General features: G+C 41.7%; 1 protein-coding gene across 4 annotated transcripts in view; it reads left to right on the top strand.

Annotated features, from left to right (window-relative positions):
* Positions 1-21,660, top strand: part of FRMPD4 (FERM and PDZ domain containing 4) — a 551,594-nt gene that overhangs the window by 349,729 nt on the left and 180,205 nt on the right. For all 4 annotated transcript variants that reach the window (XM_027609162.2, XM_027609161.1, XM_027609160.1 and 1 more), the window contains exon 2: positions 6,905-7,021. In XM_027609162.2, coding sequence (XP_027464963.1) covers positions 6,905-7,021 — 117 coding nt within the window. The remainder of the gene's footprint in view (positions 1-6,904; positions 7,022-21,660) is intronic.

The following is a 21,660-nucleotide window of genomic DNA, read 5'->3' as shown; positions in this document are numbered from 1 at the left end:
ATCTGTAACACTATATAACCTTGGGGTATTCTGAAAATAATCTCTGTGAGTCCAAAGAGATAAGGATGATCAAATTCTGGGGAAGAATTGGATTTTGTTGGATTTGTAAGTTCATTGTGTGTCCGGGATGAGTAACTGAATAGAGGTGGCTTAGGTTTTACACTCTCTGAAGTGGACGTAAGAATTCATTTCTCAAAACCCGTTTCAAATGATACAGGTTAATTCTGACTAGTCGTCCAAAATATTACCAGGTATCTAAATAAGCCCATATGTTGAAGTCACACTTCATAATGACACTGTGTAAGTAAGAGGAATTTGGGGCAGGAAGCCCTGGGTTCATCATAGACATTCTCCTAACTAGCTGTGTCACAGCAGTAGGATCTGTGCATGGGGAGATTTTTCGGAGGCTATACCCTCTTCCCCACCATTTCCATCCCTAGTACAATCCACGAAACAGACAGTGCTTGCCACAACATGTGGTCTCCAGTCCAAGTCCATGGCTGCCCATGTTTCCCTCCAGTGATGCCATTGGCTATGGGCTAAGTTATACATTCTCTCTGAGGTCCATTTCTGCATCTTTAAAACAAAAACATGAATGCTTTAGCAGGTATTTTGTTCCATGATGAAGCCGACTTTGCATCAAAAGAAATTCTGTATGTAGAAGTGATGTTTAAACTATGAGGTCAAATACTAAAATTACCTTCATTACGATGATAACCACTTCTAACACAACAGCATTTGATGAGACTATTCTCAGTGAGTCGACCACTGGACCTTAGTGCTTGGCACGTATTATGTGTCTGCATAACATCACTGAGAGCTGGATTGTTGGTGTTTTTATTTTTACGCATAGGACTAAAACCCTGAGAGGCGAAATGATTTACCCAAAGCCTTGAAGCTTTCGGTGGCAAACCTCAGTTTTGAACTCTTTCATTGTGATGGAAACACAGGTTCTGCTTATCTGAATTTGCCTTTAAGTGGAAACTTTGAGACTGTGTGGGGTGTTCTGCGTGTTTGTTTTTCAACCAAAGTGTTTTGAGCCCATGTATCTATCAAGGAAAGTGGTCAGAACTGTAGGTTCATCATTTTGTTTCTTTCGCACGACAACTTTAGGAGCTAAGCAGGGGCACTAATGTCCTTTTGTCTTTGTGTTGGGGGTGAGTTGTGTCCTGGGGGAAGTGTAGCAGCCTCCATGCTTTGTACCCACTAAGTGCCTGGGGTGCCTCCCCTTGCCCCGTTTGTGACCACCTCACTGGTCTCCAAAATAATGTCTTCCTGGTGGCAAACCCCCCCACAGGTGAGAACCACTGAGCGAGACTAAGCCTGTCTTACAGGTGATGAAAATTAAGTAGGGCGAGTTTAGAGTCCAGGGTCACAAAGCTCGTGAGCCGCAGCATTTGAACGGGTTTGCGTCAGGACTGTGAACCCAGACCTCACTCACCGTCCTTCTCCCAGAGGTCATCCCTTTCTCTCCTCCCGAGTCGTGTTTCTAGACCCCCACCCAGGTCACTGTACTGGCCTGCCCATGGTTTCTAAGAGCCCGCCTTCTCCCGGGGCAGATTGGCCACCCGCACTGCGTCTGGGGCCTGGAGGCGGGTACACAGGAGGACCCGGGGCGTGGCTTCCGCCGCTGGTCCCTAAACCGGTAGTTCCCGCAGCTCTCCCCCTCCACTTCCTGGCTGCTCTCACTTCCTCTCATCTCTGAAGATCTTTTTTGTCCAGACCCTTTTCGATCTGTTGCAAACAATAGATGTGAGAAAGCACAGCACTGCAAAGCAGTTCAGTCAGCGGCCGGGAATTTCTGGAATGACTGAAATAGCCCTGGCAATGTAGGTCGCTATTCTGAAGGCTGAGCTAAGTGTTTGAAAGTGGTTCACACAACCGTGATCTCGGGGCTGCAGTGACGGAACCTGCGGTTGCAGACAATCTCAAGGTGGGGCCTGAGAGCGGTGGAAATTGGCTTCTCTACCTAGGATCACACACACAGCGGGGGTTACTGGTTCCTGGGCCAAACTTTCTGATGTTTCCTCTGCCTTTAGAACAGCTGAACTCAACTTGTGTCCCGGGAAGAAGGTGTAACCTGGCTTGATTCGGCCCCTTATCACCCTGCTCTTGCCAGACTGGAAAAGAATAGAGGACTGAGCCATTCACCCTTCTTCTGTTTAGAGAACGAGTGTGGACGCCCATTCTTGCTGTACCCGCAAAGTCCCTTGTTGTCTCCAGTCTAAGTTAGGTTGGGACTTATTTAGCAGAGACTTTCTGGCACATACTGTAGGAAGTGCCTTACAAAACTAATTGTTCCAAGGACCTGGTCCTCTTACCAGCCTTTATAGAGGAGTGGCTGGGACCAAGTGCGTTAGAGGTTGAGGAACTTGTTGAAGATTGTGGAAAAGAAATGGTAGGGCTTGGATTAAAGAGAGTCAGATTCTAACTCAGTGGTTAGCAAAGTTGAGTGGGCCCCAGCCTTGCCTGCAGGCTTGTTAAACAGAGGTTTGCTTGGTCAGCCCCATCACCTCAGCATTTTGTGTTGATAGGTCTTGGGTGATGCATATGAATTTGCATTTGTGACAGAGGCCTTGGTGCGGCCGCTGCTGTCCCTGGGGCCACACTTGGGAGAACCCGCTGCTGCAAATTGTACAGGCTCTTGAGCGCCACGCATTGCTGCTCTGATTCAATCAGCTCAAATACAAATATAGAATGACTTTGATCAGTGGGTGGCCATCTTGGGGTGAAATAACAATGCCTAGGCTTCATCCTCAGATATTCTGACTCAAGTGCTTGGCCTCCATCCCAGGCATCTGGAGTTAACAATTTTCACCATGTGATTCCAACCTGCTGCGAGGCTTCACATTGGAAATCAGTGATTTGGGCTGTGGTTAGAAAATTTGAATGCATATGGGAATTACTTGGGGCTCTTGATAAAATGCAGATTTCACGTCATGCCAAGAACCCAGTAGATTCTCATACCGTTGGATTTTCATACAAACTTTGAGTAGCAGGGACTAGTGTTCCCCAAGCCCCATGGCTCCTATATAAAATACAGGATATCCAGTTGAATCTGGATGTTTATTTTTTTTTATCAATATTTCCCAATATTGCATGGGTTACACTTACGCTAAAAATTATTCATTACGTATCTGAAATTTCAATTGACATGGACATTCTTGTTTTCTTTTGTTTCCTTTGCATTGGTAAATCTAGCAGTCCTATCCAAAAGAGAATTATGTGAATTGCTTGTTTCAGCACACACATGTACTCATTCACTCATAGATTCCTAGTTCTAACCCAGACCTGCTAAATCATAATTTCTAGGGTCTCGTTATCTTTATAGTTACCAAGCACTGTGAGGTGATTCTTACCAGCTCAATGTGGGAAATAGATCAACCCCTAACTCATGACTACTTGTAACCCCCCTGTCACTCCCACGGACACATTAGGAGGGTGTACTTTGGTTTGAGGCTAGTCAGGGAGCTGAGGGTGCTTCTTTAGCACATCATAGACCCTGTGAGAGTAGTATTTGGTCCCACTACTAGGTGAGGGTAAGTCCAGAATTCTGGGCTATGATATTTTAGTTCCGTGGATAAGCTGTCTTCTTTGATTGTGGAAGAAAATCTGGGTATTCAATTATTTGAGGTGCTAGAGTTTGCTGATAAAATATAGGATGTCTAGTCAAATTTGAATTTCATATAAATGATGAATCCATTTTTTAGTATATAAGGAACCCTCAAATATTATGTGAGATCTTCTGATGCAAAGAAAATTGTTGTTTATACGGAATTCACATTGAACATGATATCCTATGTTTACAGTTGGCAATTCTGGTAGTAACGCTGCGCTGGAGAACATTCTTGAAATGATCTCAGTGGGGCCAGCCTGCTTATCATCCTCAGTCCTGCTGGCTCCTGAGCAGCACTGCAGGTATCTACTTACAGAACAGTCTGTGAAGTGGTCAGGAGCACCACAGAGGCTAATAGGAACTTGGACAAGAAAAGTGAGACCTCCTTCAAAGAAGAGCAATAACAAAAGGTATCAGTCCTTGGGAAGACTCCCCGGGATCTCCGAATGGACTCTTTGGGAGATTGGGGGAAATAAAGGGCATGCATCTCACACTGGGACCCAGAGTCAGTATTTTTTCCCAACAGGAGGAGTTCTGCACAGAACTGTGTCAGCGTAGGTATAATATCTGCACCAGAGAGGCCTCTGGTACAAACCAGTAAGTGAACTCTACTTTTGTGAGCACTGGCCCCATCTACTGCTCTGCGAGATGCTAACTCTTTGCATTCCTGGTGGAAAAGACTGTCTCTCAGCAGTTCTGGGATGGGCACATTTGTGAGTGGTGGAGGGTTTGGTGAAGACACAGAGGTTGGAGCCAGGAAAGGAGGTCCCTAGTAAAGGTAGAGCAAACAATCAGCTCATAAGGTACGTATTGTTGGGTGGAACTCCAGCAATCCCACTCATAGAAGTGGGAGCCAAATCTTTCTATAATTATGACCTTTGTCCTTGATTTTTGTTAAGACTGTTACGTTTAGATACTTAGGGTGTTATTTTTTTGTTCTTTGTGCATTTTAATTTGCTAAGTTGTACTAATTCCTTTCCAACCCATGTATTTTATGGCAACACCTTAATAGACGTACAGACATATCTGATTTTTAATTATTCAGTTTTTTAATATCAGCTGATGTCCTTGAACTGAAGTAACTAAATTAGCACTTGTAAATTTCTCTAGTATTCGTGCTTCATTGGGTGTTTTATGACCAAAGTCTTTACTGGAATACATCTTCATGAACTGTTTTCTGCTTTCTGAACATACTGTACAGGACAGAATGTACTTTATAATAAAATTCAGGCCTACTAATACCATGTTTTACACATCAATTACATTAGGAAGCCTGTGTCTTTATTTTAGTGATTTAGGCATTGGTGGCTGTGGCCAGTGAAAGAGAATACCTAAAAGAAGAGACAGTTTGTTTTTAGTAAGTTAGCCCTCTCTGGCAACGATTAACATTCTGATACAGTGCATAATTTACTCATCCAGTGTAAACAGTTGCATTCTCTACGTGAACAGTCTTTCACTAGAGTATTTCTTGTGTTACCTCTTACTGTACTACTGCTTTTGGAAAACTTTTTAATAACAGGATATGGTGTGTTCATCGACTAAGGGCTTGTGTTCTTGGTCCAACCTCAGAAAGCTCTCCAAATGTGTTCTCTGCTGCTTCAGAGAAATTGGCGTTTATTTATTTTTTTTTTTTTCTTTCCAGGGGATGGCAAATTCATGTGTTCTCTAACTGTAGGGAAGCAGCCCGTTTTTATAAAATCTCCAGAGGAAACTGCCCCTGCTGACTTTTGCACAGAGAAGAGGAACAGAAACTGTTGCCTTGTCTTTTATTTTAATGGTCTAAGGGCGAGAAAGAATCCTATGGTGGGGATTTTAAATTTGCCAGACCTGTATCAGATTTGTGAACTTTGCTCACCACGCTTCATGAAGGATGTGGGAAACCTGAAAGGAAAGTTTAAAAAACAGCAACAGAGGTGGTTGAAATTATGCAAGATACTTCCCATCGAGAAGTCTTACTGGAAATGGGCTTGTTTCCCCTGCAGAGAGGTGTTGGGTTATGATCAGATGTGTGCGTTGGGTGTGACGTGGGGGTGAGTTGCCCTGTGTTCTGGGGGATTCGGAGGTGCCTCCTTTCAGAAAAGCTGATACCCTGTCTTTGGATGCTTGCAGCAGGGGGGCTGCTAGCTTTGGACCGCTGCCCACACAGGCCTGTGCACCTTGTGCGTGTGGTCCCTGGTGCCCTGTCAAAGGCTACCAGGTGCTCTACTCAGATGCTGAGTGCAAGGCCCTGGAAGTGTGAGCACTGCTTTCCTCCCCACCCCCACCCGTCGCTTGGACCCCAGTTTGCAGTCTGCAAGTGCCTGGAAGGTCTCCGAGGCCATCCAGAAATTCACATGGGGTGGGTGGACCGAATGATGAAGGATATTGGCCAATCCAAAAACGGCACTTGATATTTCCTCTTGTGATTTTGCTCTGAAGCAGTTTTCAGTGTTGTTGAGCAAACGGTAGAAGTTCTGGAGGTCCTTGGTGGCAGAGGAACAGCCAGGACTCAGCAATGCTCCAGAACCTGGGCTTTTGCCCTCTGGTTGGAGATTGTGACTGTGCCGTCCCTGCCTGTCACAATTGCTTGTCACATGCAGTTACTTCACCTTTCCTCTTGCGCTTGGGAACGCAGGCTTCTAGAAGGTTCTCCATAGCCTACCCTTCCCTTTTGCTGATGATTGAAATTCAGGGTTTGAATTGAAAGTGTAAAAGCTAGCAAGTGGATTTTCTCTGCAACTTAAATGGAGAGTTTGTCTCTGGGTTATATCTCACTTTGACTGGAACGTGGTTAATACGAGTGGAAATTCTGTGCTTTGGTTCGGGGAGGCCAGGAAATTGTGGCTTCGGGTTATTTGCTTCATATCCATAAAAACAGCCTTTACGTCTATGTCTTGATATTGCGTGTGATATCTACTTATCTGCCACACTTCCTGATGTCTGGTATCAGGAGGCATAGCGTAATGGAATGTGTGCAAAACTTTTGTTCAAAATGGATAATGTGCCCTTCATAATGTTATTTAATCTTTCTGAGCCGTTCGTTGTTTCCTCATCTGTAAAATGGAATACACGTACTTCCCTCATGGGGTGTCTGTGAGGAAGGAAGGAAGACAGTGTGAGGAAAACTGATGAGCATGGTACCTGTCGTAAAATCACGCATTGTATTTATTCATTCAATCCTCTGAGGATATAGCCCCCAACTGAGAGGAGCGAACCCCGTGCTCCTTCTGGAGTTTGTCTCAGAAGAAATGTTCAGGTGTCAGGTGTAATGATGCTTTTCTTTCTCTCTCTTTTTTTTTTCCTCACCAGCCACAGGACGAAGTCTTCTGGCTGGCCACCTCCCTCGGGCACCTGGGGCTTGAACCAGGCGCCACCCTATGGATGGGAGATGACTGCGAACCGGGATGGCCGAGACTGCTTCATCAAGTAGGTGGAACTGATGGCTTGAACTGTGAAATCTTATTCCCGTTCTTTGTCTCTGTTTCCAGCCTTGACTCAGAGAATTAACATGCCTCCCTTTGGGGCTCATAGACATGTGGAGGTCATCGGTCAAGCTGCTTAATCTCCTCTGTCCTCTATGTCTTGTGACATGCAGTTGCTTCATAGTGGGTCGCGTGCCATGTTAGGCGGATAATTCTCACTACAGTAAGGTCCTTCTGGGAAAGAGCAAAAGTGTTCATTAGTAAATCCGAGGCCAGTTGTACCCACTGTCTGAGGCTAGAACTAAAGTTTGACATGGAGGACTATCATTTCAGTTGCTTTGTAGAGTTGGTCAAGACAGGAATGTTGCTGGGTCATTCGTAACGAAAAACATGAGCTAACAGCATTATATGCGTTCCTCTCGCTGACACTGGCTGAGATTTTGGACCTTTGTGGTGCTTTCTTTTTTTTTTTAATGGGTTAAAATGTATATAGCAAAAAGGTAAATTCTTCTAACATTTTCACCTTTTGGGGTACACAGTTCTGTGACATTTAAGTACATTCAGAACATTGTACAACCATTAACCACTCTCCATTTCTAGAACTTTATCATCATGCCCAACAGAAAATCTGTACCCATTAAAAAATAATTTCCCATCCCCCACCCCGCTGGTAAGCTCTGTTTTACTTTCTGTCGCTATGAATCTGCCTATTGTAGATATCTCATATAAGTGAAATCATAAAATACTTGTTCTGTGTATAGCTTATTTCACTTAGCATAATGTCCTCAACGTTTCTTACGTGGCGTGGTATATATAACAATTTTATTCCTTTTCAAGGCCGAATAATGTTCCATTGTACATAATCCATTTTATGGATAGCCCTCATTTGTTTAACCATTCATCTGTCAATGGAAATGAGGGTTGTCTGCACCTTTTGGGTCTCATGAATAATGTTGCTGTGACCAGTGCTTTATAAGTATCTGTATGGGTCCTTGCTTGCAATTCTTGTGGGTATATACCTAGCAGTGTAATCACTGGATCATAAGATAATTCTGTGTTTACCTTTCGGAGGAACCACCAAAGAATTTTGGAGACATCAGTGGCTATAGGTCTCTGGTTTTTCGCAATGGTATGAGATGAGTCTTCCTATTGCACTTAGCAAAAAAGCAAGGATCTACCCTGCTTTCTTTTACAACCCATGTGGAATATTCTTAAGTAGGAGAATTTTTAAAATAAATTCTAGATCAGTAAGCATGTTTGATCCTAAGCTAATACAGTTGAGTTGAGACTGGATGCCAAGGGAAGCATTTTTCAAACTACAGGCTGCATTTCTTTGTTCTCGTCAATCTGACTGTGGGGGCTGATAAGCAGACAGGGTCACTATGAGGTGGGGGACCATGTTTATAAAGATAAAATTATCTTTCAAGATTGTTTTTGGGGGGGGGGGCGCCTGGGTGGCTCAGTCATTAAGCGTTTGCCTTCGGCTCAGGGCATGATCCCAGGGTCCTGGGATCGAGCCCTGCGTCGGGCTCCCTGCACTGGGGGAAGCCTGCTTCTCCCTCTCCCACTCCCCCTGCTTGTGTTGCCTCTCTCGCTGTGTCTCTCTCTGTCAAATGAATAAATAAATAAATATGTAAAAAAAAAAAAGAAAGAAAGAAAAGATTGTTTATGGGGATTCGGTCTTTGCACAGCCCAGCACCTCCAGGTGATTATGGGAAGCTATCTATGAGAAAAACATATGAACGTTTTGGTCAGATTTCCAGTCTTTGCGGCCCAAATCTCTCCTTTTTCTTGAATTTCCTGCAAAGGGGAGAGCAGTACTCTTCAGAGTACAATTTGTTCCTGAGGGCCTGGCCTTCTGGGAAGTTTCAAGTTGCCCGTGAACATGGCCCACTACAGGGAGCCTGTGGGCAGTGGTCCTCTGGCTCTTCGAGGCTTTCTTGAGGATGTGCTACCATAAAAAACTACACTGGAATTGGCCGTGGGAGTAGAAGCTCCCAGAAAGCACAAAGACTGGAAGAAAGACTAACAGTTTTGCTTATACCCTAGATTCTGAGTTGTTCATTCCGTACGGTTTACCCGAGTGCTTTATAATGCTGAAAAGATGATATTTTGTCATATTACATTGTGCTATCTATTTTGTAACATCGTTATGAATGCATGTAATTGGCTCAGTTGAGGTGGCCTGGATGCTTTGACTCAAAACAATAAGAATGTACTTTCTAAAAGATTCAGATTATAAATTTATGGAGGTGTATCTTAGACTTTTCCAAGGAAAATGGATTTTTCTTTTTTCTCGTTGGATTTGGGCTCGAATGCATTCCAAACCGGTTGACCAATAATAATAGATGGAAACCCAAACCAAGGCCTGTTGGTTGTAGATGCCAGGAATGCCAGCTAGCCCTAGCCACATGCATTTCCCTTCATGTCCTTGACATTTTTAAGGGCAAGCCCACCTGTACATGTACCATTTACACTGGCCTCCTGCCGGCTGTTACGACCTGTAAGTGTAAATCAGCAACTTCATAGAGAAACCTGCACTGATTACTAAATAGCAGCATTAAAAACCAATGCCCCCAGTGTCACTCTTCCCAAGCCGTAAGGTGTAGAGAGAGGGCGCGCACGTGCTCTTGCACCCAAGCTGGGAGAGGGGCTGAGGGAGCCGGAGAGAATCTCAAGGAGGCTCCCTGCTGAGTCCAGAGCCCAACACCAGGCTCCATTTCAGGATCCCGAGATCATGACCTGAGCAGAAATCAAGCGTTGGCCTCTCAGCCTACTTAGCCACCCAGGTGCCCCCAAATCTGTAGGGTTTTTTTACTGGAAAAGTAAGTTTCCACGGCTCTCTCAGACTCATTGTTAGCAGATGTGAAGAACAGTACTTATTTCAAAAGTGTTTGTTCTTTATCGCTAGTGGGTTTTATAAATGAGAATCATTCTGAGGGCGTTGTTTTCTTATCTACTGAGTACTCTCCATTACAAAGAAATACTCTAATTACTCAAGTTTCTGTCGAGCTCTGGTTTGCGGTGTGGAGTATATCCCTACTCATTAGTTTTGTGAGTTAAAAGAACAATTTGAAAATTAAGCTGTGACTAGTAATTAGCACCTTTGCATTTAATTTCTCACTCTTTTACATATTCTCTTTGAAAGATGTTAGATGTCTTCTTTTTTTATCTTGTCTTAGGATCCAAATGATATCCCAAATCAGACAATTGGTTTTGTTGGTGGTACAACTACTTTCAAGTTACTAATGAAGCTATGGGAAGATCCAGGCTTCCCATGTTCAAAGTTAGAGTTTTCTGGCTCAATAATGAGCTAATTCTATCTTGATGAGTCCTTCAGAACGCAGCCCACGGTAGTTAAATGTGTTCAAATTTCATGTTCCTTTTCCCATCCCCAATTGTTTAGAGTGGAACCAATACCTTATATTTTATAAAAAAACTGGTAATGCATAGGGTTACAAAATTTTAATGCCATTATGCACGTATGAATGTACATTTGTATAGCATTATATAGACAATAGACTACTGGTTATCAAGGTTTGCTGCCCTTTGAAATAGGTTCAGGAACTTTAAAATCCTGATGTCTGGTTGTCATAGTCTGCCGGGGGTTTATAATAATCTACGAAAGACTGGGTGGCTGAAATACAGCACTTTATTTCTCACAGTTCTAGAGTCTGAGAAATCAACAGTCAGTGTGCTGGCAAGGCCGGATTCTTGGTGACGGCCCTCTTCTTGGCTTGAGATAGTTGTCTTTTCTCCGTACCCTGACATGACAAAGAGAGAGGGATCCTATCTCTATGTCTTTTCTTAGAAGTTCCCTAATTTTATGATGCGAGCTCTACCCTCATGACCTAATCACTGCCCAGTTGCCCCACCTCCAAATACCATCATACTGGGGATTAGGGTTTCCACAAATGGATTTTAGAGGAACACAGACATACTCCGGATCTTGGGTAGAGCCAAGAAATAGTTTCAAAAGCTCCCCCGGTGATTCTAATGCACAGGACGGGTGGCTGCCCTACAACATTATTTAATTGATGAATGTTGTTCCCATTTCCAGATGAGAAAAGCGAGACTCAGACTCATCAAATGGCTTTCCAAATGTTTACACGTGTACCTAGTCACAACACATCGTACATTCAAATATACCAAACTTCGCATTAGGAAAGGACCGCTTTTGTTGCTATTGTCAGAAAAATATGAAATACATTGGTTTGAGCAACAGAGAATACAGTTTACGAAACACGGGAGATGTAGAAGAAGAGTTTGTCAGTTTCTTCTTATTACCGTGTAAGCAGGGGAAGTGAGAGAGTCAGACAGGAAGAGAGAAACTGGAACGGAAGGAATGACTCTCAGGAAAGAGTGTCCTGTTAAGAAATGGGTGAGAAAGGGAGAAATAGAAGGAAAGAGAAAGTAAGAACTATAGAGAGTTTGATGCACTCTGTGATGTTTGCTGTAAGAACAGTATCAAGAAATAACAGATGTCGGGGGGGGGGGGGCGCCTGGGTGGCTGACTCATTAAGCGTCTGCCTTCAGCTCACGTCATGATCCCAGGGTCCTGGGATCGAGCCCCGCATCGGGCTCCCTGCTCCGCGGGAGGCCTGCTTCTCCCTCTCCCACTCCCCCTGCTTGTGTTCCCTCTCTCGCGCTCTCTCTCTCTGTCAATTAAATAAATAAAATCTTAAAAAAAAAAAAAAAAACATGTCGGTGTGGTTGTGGATCTAGATGCATAAAGCTTGGATATAGTTGTAGATAGAAATATAAATATTAACATAGCTCTTGATTCAGATACAGATGTAGTTGTGGATATAGTTATAAATGGATATAGAATATAGATATAGATGATCCATATATGTGCATATAGAGAAGTGTAGATAGAGGCATATAACCTTGTCTGCCTAGGAGAGTCCTGGTTTATGAATATTGTTCTGACATAATTACAGACAGCACCTCCTTTTGCTCTTAATGTGATCTGATTTGGATAAAGCAAGTTTAGAAAATTCTTGTGAGACCAAAGGTTTCATTAAACCTTGACAAGTGACCTGGGAGATAGTGAGCTACATTGAGGAATCTACTTTTTGGGAAAAAGGTGAGGTTCCCCAGAACTGGGGATTGCCACATCCTCTGTAGAGTCAGACTAGTGTTTCTTCCACATCATCAGACTATAAAGCCCCGGTTGTTTTGGCTTTGTGTTGGAGTCTAATGTATTGGATTTAATGCTAAGTCCCCTGTAGTCCATAGTCTTAATCACCACCCCTGTGATCATGCAGCCATACCCGCTCACCTCCTTTCCCTGGCTTGCCCTCCCCATTCAGCATCCTTTAGAAATGGCCCCTCCGCCTGGTCGTCTGGTCATGTGCTTCTTTTAAAAGCACTCCCTGGCCCACCCAGCATACATCCACCAAACATTTATTGAACATTAGTATATGCTGAAGATACCAAGATCACTGAGACAAGTTTCTTACCTTTCATGATCTTAGAGGATGGTGGAAGTGATAGTCCCGCCATCATACTCAACTGCGCAAGATCTGTTTAACTTCCTTAGAGACATATAATACATGTCATAGAGAATAGGGAACTCTGTCTGCTCCTAATATCTCTTTTTGTTGTTGTTGTTAAACGGAGTAAAAACACTCTTGTTGGACTGTGAGGGTGGGGAGGATTAATACAAAAAAAAAAGGGCCTTCATAAATTTGGAACTTTGGCTTTTGAAGATTGAAAGGAAAATTAAAACATGGTCAAAATTAATATTAGAACACTCGTTGGCAAGATAGATGTTTATGAAGAGCCAGCCCAGTTGGAGTCTGGGGATAGCAATCGGGGGTGGGAAAGGAGACTGGAGGGTCATTGCAAAAATACATGCCCTGATTTTTCAAGTTCTGCATTTGAAAGGCTTGCTTTTCTTGTCATCGTCGTCGTCGTCGTCGTCGTCGTCGTCTTCTTCTTCTTCTTCTTCTTCTTCTTCTTCTTCTTCTTCTTTTTCTTCTCCTCTTTTTTGGCCTGTTGGATTCCTGGCTACCTTCCCCCTGTAAGCCTACAAAAAGTAGCCCTGCATGCTTATTGGACAAGACACACTGTTCTTTAACTCTGCCAGCAATTCCCATGGTGGGCAGTTAAACCGAGTCACTATCCTCTGTAATGCAGGAGAGTTCAATCCCGAAGCCTGAATAGTGGAGATATGTAATGAGGTGTGGAAACTTCCACTTCATTCTCCAGGATGGACATTGCCCATCGTGGGAGAAGTTTAGCCATTCCCCTCTGCCAGTCAGTTCAGTGGTCAGTGTGAAAGGTATTTTTGCCTTATCTAGTTCCAGAAAAGAATCATCTGAGGCAATGAAAGCAGCTTGTGTGTCCCACCTCCCTGTTTTGTTAACCACAAGCGTAATTGTCAAGTCACTGTGATAGGAGTCTGTCATCATGGGAAATAGAGATAGCAAATCCTTACTTCATCCTTAAGTTTGAGCCCGAGTAGTTCCCCCGGGCTTTGTTTACCTAGTATGTCCCCAGCAGGGCAAAAGCAACTGATTGTCCTCAAGCACTATATGGCACTTTTGAGGTTATTCTTGGGGCGTTTTTTTTCCTTTATTTTTACCCCAAGATTTCAGAAGAGAGTCTGGCTCACATTCTGTGGGTAAGTTCCTTCATTTGTTCTCTTTCATGAGTTCTTTTAATCTTTTCCTTCTCTAAAAATTTAAAGTTGTAAGGTAGAATTTGGATACTGTGGTAGCACCCACCATCCCCTGTACAATTTTCATATTTGAAATGGACATCAATTTCGCACTTCATTAATCCGACATTATTAATAGACATCCAACAAAGGACAAATGGATCTGAGTGCTTACATAGGTTGTTACCTTTTGATTCTGGGGATGAAACACACAAGTTTTTTGTGTGTGTGTGGAAACTGAAAGGTGTGCCAAGGATGGAAATAGGAGAGATTTATCTGAGTTGGGTTGCTATATTACTTTGTGACCTTTTAACCATTAAAAGAGTTACAAATTGGCATGGTGTTAGAAAAGAGGCAGTTTGCCTCATTTTTTTTTGGTGTTTGTGATGAAGAGTTCTTAAATAAAACATATTGCTTCCAAGTATACACAATGAATTCTTCATAAAATGCAAATAATTGCCTCATGACAAAAGCAAATGCCATTGAGTTAAGTGAATTCCTGAGGAGCCCAAGCATCCATTTAAGCGAGGGAGGTATATTATAATTTTGGAATTGGAGGAACAAAGTAAAAGTGATAATATCATTACGTGCAATGAAAGGTAATTATGTCCTGTCAACGCACAAGCTTCCCTGGCTGAACATTAGGGGCTGTTTATTCCCTTCATTGGAGTGGGTTTGTTTTCTTTCGAATCTGACAAAGCACCTATCTGCTGAGTTAATAATTGCTGCTCCCAGCTGGAAGGTAAGTCTGCAGAGTTGATGGAAGGGCTTTGAAAAGTAAGGCTTTGAAATGACTCTGTCATTCCTGTTCTCACTTGGCATATGGCAGATAGGGCTGTGCTACGCAGTCTTCCCCTCTATCAGAGTCTGTTTCCAGCTTCTTGTGCATTTGTTCTCAAACTGTTGCTGCTTTACTTAGTCTGTCCATCTCTCTTGCATAAATCCCTCAAACCCCTGGCTTTTTTTGTCCAGGAAGCCAACGTAGCTGAATGTTTTGTAATTAACCTGAATTTCCTTGGGCCACTTACTGACAAAGAGTTGGGACATGCACGTCAAGGAGAGCTGTGGACAGCAGGTTAGGTGGTGATCAGGACTGGTTCTTTCTTCTCCTTATTATTATTATTATTATTATTATTTTGCAGCCTCTAGGGATGTACCGGAAGTGGGTCACAGAGGCCATTCGGGATCACAGGGACAGCCAAACTGTGAAAAGCAGAAGCACCTGGGTGACCAGGTTTCTGTCACAGCTTGTAATTGAAATACTAGCTTGAGGCTGTTACCACCTCTTGATTCTTTTGAGTGGCCTTTGGAGCTCTTCTTTCTGGCTTCAGCCAACCCTCGCAGAGAGCAATTTTGATGTCCTCACCTAAGGCTGGGGCACAGGCAGGAAATTCTGGCCGGTGCCAAATGCCAACTGGCGGGTGTGGGTGCTGTTGCCAAATAAATCGGTTGAACTTAAGAGGACATGGTATCACGTTTGTGGCAGGTGTCTTTTCGTGACTGTCTGCACCCCTGCATCAGAGAAGAGGAGGGCTGGATACACAGTGCCTTGCTATGGTCCCCCGGGGGTCGGGAACCATGCTCCCTGCCAAGCCCTTGTCCTCTCTTGCCCCTCAAAGCCTGAATAAAACCTTGTTAGCAATGGCCGTTTTCTGGAGAGGAGTCTCTTCCATTGCAAAGCTGATGAGAAGTGGCATTGCTTTATTGCGCCAGCAGACAAATGGATCAGCCTGAGTCACGAGTAGGCAGGTCACTCCGTTGTTTTCATGGAGTGTGTCGCTCAGCTGCTCCAGGAGCTCGAGGTTGGCAATAGCAGCTCAGATGGTGGTGGCTGGGAGAGACTCTCTAAGAAGACTAGTTGATCTTAAAGGGTGCTGGTCAGTACACAGGGCCAACCCCTTAATTGTCCGCACCCATTGCAAAATGAAAACAAGAGTCTCCTTCCTCAAAGAGCCAGATGAACGTACTAAAATCTACAGGGTTTCCCTTCCTTTTGTGGTCTGTCAATATTTCATCATTTTTTATTTGCCATTTACCACCCTTCTCATTAAGTTAAAATTAAAAGTTTTAATTTATTAGCATGAATATTACCGGTGATCCTTCTGTGGTGCAAAGTGAGCTTTATATGCAAATATGAGAGCTTGCAGTCATATGCAGAATCAGTGAAATTGCACAATTTGTATTTCATAGCTTATACATTTACATGTATTTCATTCCAACCCAGAAAGTCGAAATGGTACACAAAATTAATCTAACGGTTTTTATGTTACTTCTCAGTGTGAGGACACTCTACCAAAGCTGCCTACTTTTGGCTTGCTGTTGAGCATAATAAAATTGAAAGGAAAAGGTCCTATCTTTCCCTTTCCTTCTCTATCATCATTTTCAGTAGGTTGACGGCCAATACAGGGAAAGAAATCAGAAAGGATATGACAGGATTGCTCGTTCACTCACATTTCTTAGAAGACTATAACTGCTAAAGACTGATTAGCCTTCAGCCCTCACCTCCCAATCTCACCTCCTGATTTTTTTTCTTATAATTTCTTGTGGCATTTTCAATAAAGGCCTAGCAAAGAGGACAGATTGCTTCTAGCTCCTGACTCTGTCAGAAAGTCATCTCTTTGACCTGTTATGGATGGGTTTTCTCACCAAAAGATACACACTTTTCTCCTCCACTCGTAGCCTTTGTTTCAGCAAACTTTTTCCGTAAGAGGTCATATAGTAAATATTCTCGGCTTTCGAAGTAATGTGGTCTCTGTCACAACTCAAAGCAATTGACATAATCATGACAGCTCTGCCATTGTAGTGTGAATGCAGCCATAGGAAATACGTAAATAAATGGATGTGGTTGTATTCTAAAGAAACTTCATTTACAAGAAGAAACCAGGGGCCACCTTTGTCCTATGGGGTGTAATTGTTTTCCAAACCTTACTCTAGAATATCTTGCATTTGACCCCATTGTTGTATTTCTAATTCACTCTCTGATAAATTTTTTTTAAAGATTTTATTTATTTTTTCATGAAAGGCAGAGAGAGAGAGAGAGAGAGAGAGAGAGAGAGAGAGAGAGGCAGAGGGAGAAGCAGGCTCCCAAGGAGCAGGGAGCCCGATGCGGGACTCGATCCCAGGACCCTGGGATCATGACCTGAGCCGAAGGCAGACGCTTAACCATCTGAGCCACCCAGGTGCCCACTCTCTGATAAATTTATAAAACCCTCCCATGAGATGGGAAGTTGCCATTTATTTTATGTATGACGGAAATTATCGTAGGCATTGGAAAGTGTCTTTTCTGAGGTCGTACAATGAGCAATGCCAACTTCTGTGGTATGTGTACTGTCAGCAGGAACTTCTTGCACAGCTCTAACAACCACTGCCTACCTCTGAAGAGTGTTGTAGGGTTCACGTCATCAAAATTCAACAGAGAAGTAAAACCTTCACTGTGAGAATATCATGACTCCCCCCTTCCTGGTGATGGGGACTAGGGGAGAGGAGTCTGCTGATGACAGGGTTTGCAGCTGCTCCCACCACCACCCAGCACCTTTGTGGGAGGGGTTGATCGGGGAGCAACAATAGCAACATAAAACCTAGTCACAATGGAATGCCAAATGCAAGTGCAAATAATTATTAGGGATGTGAAAATTACATAGCAACTTGTTGTCACCAGTGGTCTACAGAGAAACAGCCCCATTGTACTTTGAAGAAGTTAATTGTCCATAGTGTTTTTGAAGTAATACTGCTCATTTTACTTGAGGAATTTTATACAGCTCCCAAATAAAAGTCCCTGATTCATTTCTGGTGATGTTCTGTTCTAAGTCATTCTCTTGGCTTCTGCGATACCGCCCCCTTCTTTTTCTCCAAACTCACTCCTTCTCTTGTCTCCTCAGCTAGTTCTTATTTTTTAGTTTAATGATTACAGTTCAGTTTCCCACATTATTAAGCCTACATTTCTACTTAGATCTTATAAAAAATTAAATGGATTTGTTAATTTCATTTTATTGATAGCATTTAATTTCAGTCCAAAAATTCCTGGAAACTCATGACTTTTCCTCTACAGGAGATTAATCAGGGTTGTTTTCACTGCATTCTGGGCAATAGTAGATGGTTAATAAATATTTGTTATAAAAATGTTTAGGTGTGTATATATATATATAGAGAGAGAGAGAGAGAGAGAGAGAGAGATGGATGTAGATGGATGATGAATTAATGGCTACATGAATAGAACTATTTCTGAAGCACTATGTTCAGTAAATTGTTAGCAAAAATGATGATTGATAAGTCAGTGAGTTTCTGCTTTAGGAATTTCACTAACAGAATTTGAGCACATTGATAAAGCATATATTTCCCAATAAAACCTTGAGACCTTGAAAAATCTTCACGTCCTTGTCACTGATTCATAGCTTATTGTGCTTATTTATAGGATAGTCAAAATTCATAATGTAATGAAGGTGAATTTCTGGGGTACTGTAATTACACTGTAAAGCACAGAAATCGGGTGGTAAGAACTAAAAACTCTTGGGCTAGGATCCCAGCTCTTCTCAGTACTAGTTTTTATTTGCCATTTACCACCCTTCTCATTAAGTTAAAATTAAAAGTTTTAATTTATTAGCATGAATATTACCGGTGATCCTTCTGTGGTGCAAAGTGAGCTTTATATGCAAATATGAGAGCTTGCAGTCATATGCAGAATCAGTGAAATGCACAATTTGTATTTCATAGCTTATACATTTACATGTATTTCATTCCAACCCAGAAAGTCGAAATGGTACACAAAATTAATTTAACGGTTTTTATTTTACTTCTCAGTGTGAGGACACTCTACCAAAGCTGCCTACTTTTGGCTTGCTGTTGAGCATAATAAAATTGAAAGGAAAAGGTCCTATCTTTCCCTTTCCTTCTCTATCATCATTTTGAGTAGGTTGACGGCCAATACAGGGTATTGTATGTGATGGTGGGTAATGACTTGGATACTGTGGGCCTGGCCTCACTTTTATCATTATAAAATACTGTGTTTGAACTAGAAAGCAGTATCGTTTGGTAATCTAGTGAGTTACAAACAACAGAAAATTCTTAACAAATTTGGCTTTAACTATGAAACTAATTTTTTGGTTTATATCACTCCAGTGTAGTGGTAAAACGCTCATAGCCTAGACAAGCCTAAGAAGGTAGGAGTACTAAATGTGATAGAATATCCTGGATGGCATTCTAGAACAGATAAACGACATTAGGTTAAACCCTAAGGAAATCTGAGTGAAATATGAACTTTAATTACTAATAATGTATCAGTATTGGTTCGCTGATTGTGACAAATTTACCATGCTACCGTAAAATGTTAACATTGGTCAAACTGAGTGCCAGATGAATGGGAACTCTGTAGTTTTCTATAACTGTACAAATGTTCTGAAATAATTTGGATATAAGAAATAAAGTGCCGGGATATCAGCAAGATAACAGTCCAAGAAGCTTTATAATTTCACTCTCCCACATAGACACTGTGTTTCTATATGGAGCAATATACCTTTGTGAGAGTTGTAGAGACCAATCAAGAAGTAGTAGTACACTAACCAATGTAAAACAAAGAAAGAATTCCAGTAACCATGTTAGTTAAATTCTTGTTGTTTTGCATCCTTGGCCATGTTCCTCCCCCCATGTGACCGACCATGATGCAACCAGGAAGATACCTCCTACACCAAAGATTCTTGTTCAGGACACAAACAATAGAGCATATCATGCATCCAATGTTCTAGCTAGCTTGGGCGCTCCCTCAGGGACTGTAATCTGTCTTACCTGTCGTGGAGTGCTGATTGGACTGAAAGTGTTGTTTGGAAGCTGCTGACACCAGATGCTATCACTGTGGCATCTTATTAGAGCTATAGTTCCAGTGGCTGGTGTCAGGAGGAGCAAGAGACCATGGGCTTCTGAGAAGAAGTAGGAATAAGCCGCCCACCGAATTTAAAATGACTGAAATCATATGCACAAATCCAGAGAAGAAACATCCTCAGAAAATGTTTAAAACATCCTAGGATCACTATATCAGTGAAGTATTTCTCTAAATAACACCAGTGTATAAAGGCTGGAAGAGTTTTGTTTTTTTTTTTTTTTCCTCAAATGCCCAAGTTCAACAACAAAAAATTGTGGTGTACTAAGAAACAGGGAAACGTGGGCCAAGCAAAGCAACAAAATTAAATGCTTGAAATGGACTCTAATGTAATACACATCCATGCGCATGGCTTTGTTTCACATATCAAAAGACCAGTCATGAAAATGTTCAGTGAGCTAAATGAGAACAGAGTTAGCAACTAAACAAAATAAGGAAAACAATGCATGAACAAAATGAGGATTTCAATAAGGAGCTATAAACTATAAAACACCCCAAATGGAAATTCTGGTGTTGAAATGAAAGGTATGCTAGAGGAGTTTACAGCAGACTTGATAAGGCAGAAAAAAAAAAACTGCATGAAATTGAAGACAGGTCATTTGAAGTGGTGGAGTCAAAGGAGCAAAAAGAAAAGTAGTAGGAAGAAAAATGAAGAGAGCCTTAGAGACCATGGGACATGAATCAACATTATACGCATTAGGGAAGGCCAAAAAGAGAAGAGGGTCAGAACCAGGCATAAACATTCTTTGAACAAGTAACCGTGGAAACTTCCCAAGTTTGAGGAAAGAAATATACACAATAATTGAAGAAATTAAACTCAAATAACGTAATTCAGGATAAATCCCAAAAAGACACATAGCCAGTCAGATGATAATCAAACTGTAAAAGTTGAAGGCAAAGAGAAAATCTTTGCCTGGAAGAGAAAAACAACCCATCACATACAAGGGAGTTTATGTAGGGTTATGAGTGGATTTCTCTGCAAAAACATTGTAGACTACAACGAGTAAGATGATATATTCAAATAGCTGGAAAAAAATAATTTTCAACCAAGAATAATATATCCAGGAAAACTGTCCTTCATAAATGAAGAAATTAAGACATTCTAAGAAAAATTCTTTAAGAAATGGTAAAAGGAGTCCTTTAAGGTGAAAGGAAAGGATATTATACCTTAATGCAAAGTCAAATGAAATTATAAAGTTCTCCAATAAAGCTAAGTATGTTGACATAAATAGCTTCTTCTATTAATAGAATCTCCATGGATCAGTTCAGTTTTAATTCCTACATAGGATTTAAATGATCAAAACATTGAAAAATAACATAAATCATGAAAATGAGTGTACAGTATTTAAAGATGCGATTTGTGACATCAGTAACGTAATGTGCCAGGGAAGGGTAGAACTTTTTGAGTGGTTTTTGTATGCAATTGAAATTAAGTTTTTATCTGTTTGAAATAGAATGGTATAATATTACAATGTTTTATGTAATTGTAATGATAGCCCACAAAGAAATTATCTATAAAATAGAAGAAAAAGGGAATGAGAAGGAAATGAAAGCATGTCAGTACAAAAAAAATCAATGAAACACAAAGGAAGGTGGTAATAGAAGGAAGGCTGGACAAAAAGATAAAATTTAAGTAGCAGTAGTATGTCCTTTTATATTAGTAATTACTTGAAGTACAAATAGCTTAAACTCCCCAATCAAAACACATAGTTAGTAAGAAGGTATTTTAGAAACACAGAATCTGACTTTATACCATGTATAAGAAACTCACTTTTGATTTCACAACAATCAATGTGAAAGTATGGGAAAAAATTACATTTAAATGGTAACCAAAAGAGCCAAGGAGTGGCTATGCTAATATCAAACAAAATCAGTTTTATTTATTTATTTTTTGTAGATTTTTATTTATTTATTTATTTATTTATCTATTAGAGACAGAGAAAGAGAGTGCAAGCATGAGCAGGGGGAGAAGCAGACTCCCCACTGAGCAGGGAGCCCCACTCTGGGCTGGATCACAGGACCCCAGGATCATGACATGAGCCGAAGGCAGTCACTTAACCGACTGAGCCCCCCAGGCACCCCCAAAATCATTTTTAAATAAAAAACT

The sequence above is a fragment of the Zalophus californianus genome, chromosome X (assembly GCF_009762305.2).
Source record: "Zalophus californianus isolate mZalCal1 chromosome X, mZalCal1.pri.v2, whole genome shotgun sequence".
Taxonomy (NCBI): domain Eukaryota; kingdom Metazoa; phylum Chordata; class Mammalia; order Carnivora; family Otariidae; genus Zalophus; species Zalophus californianus.
Note: the sequence above shows the minus strand (reverse complement) of the source record. Positions and strands in the feature narration are given on the sequence as shown.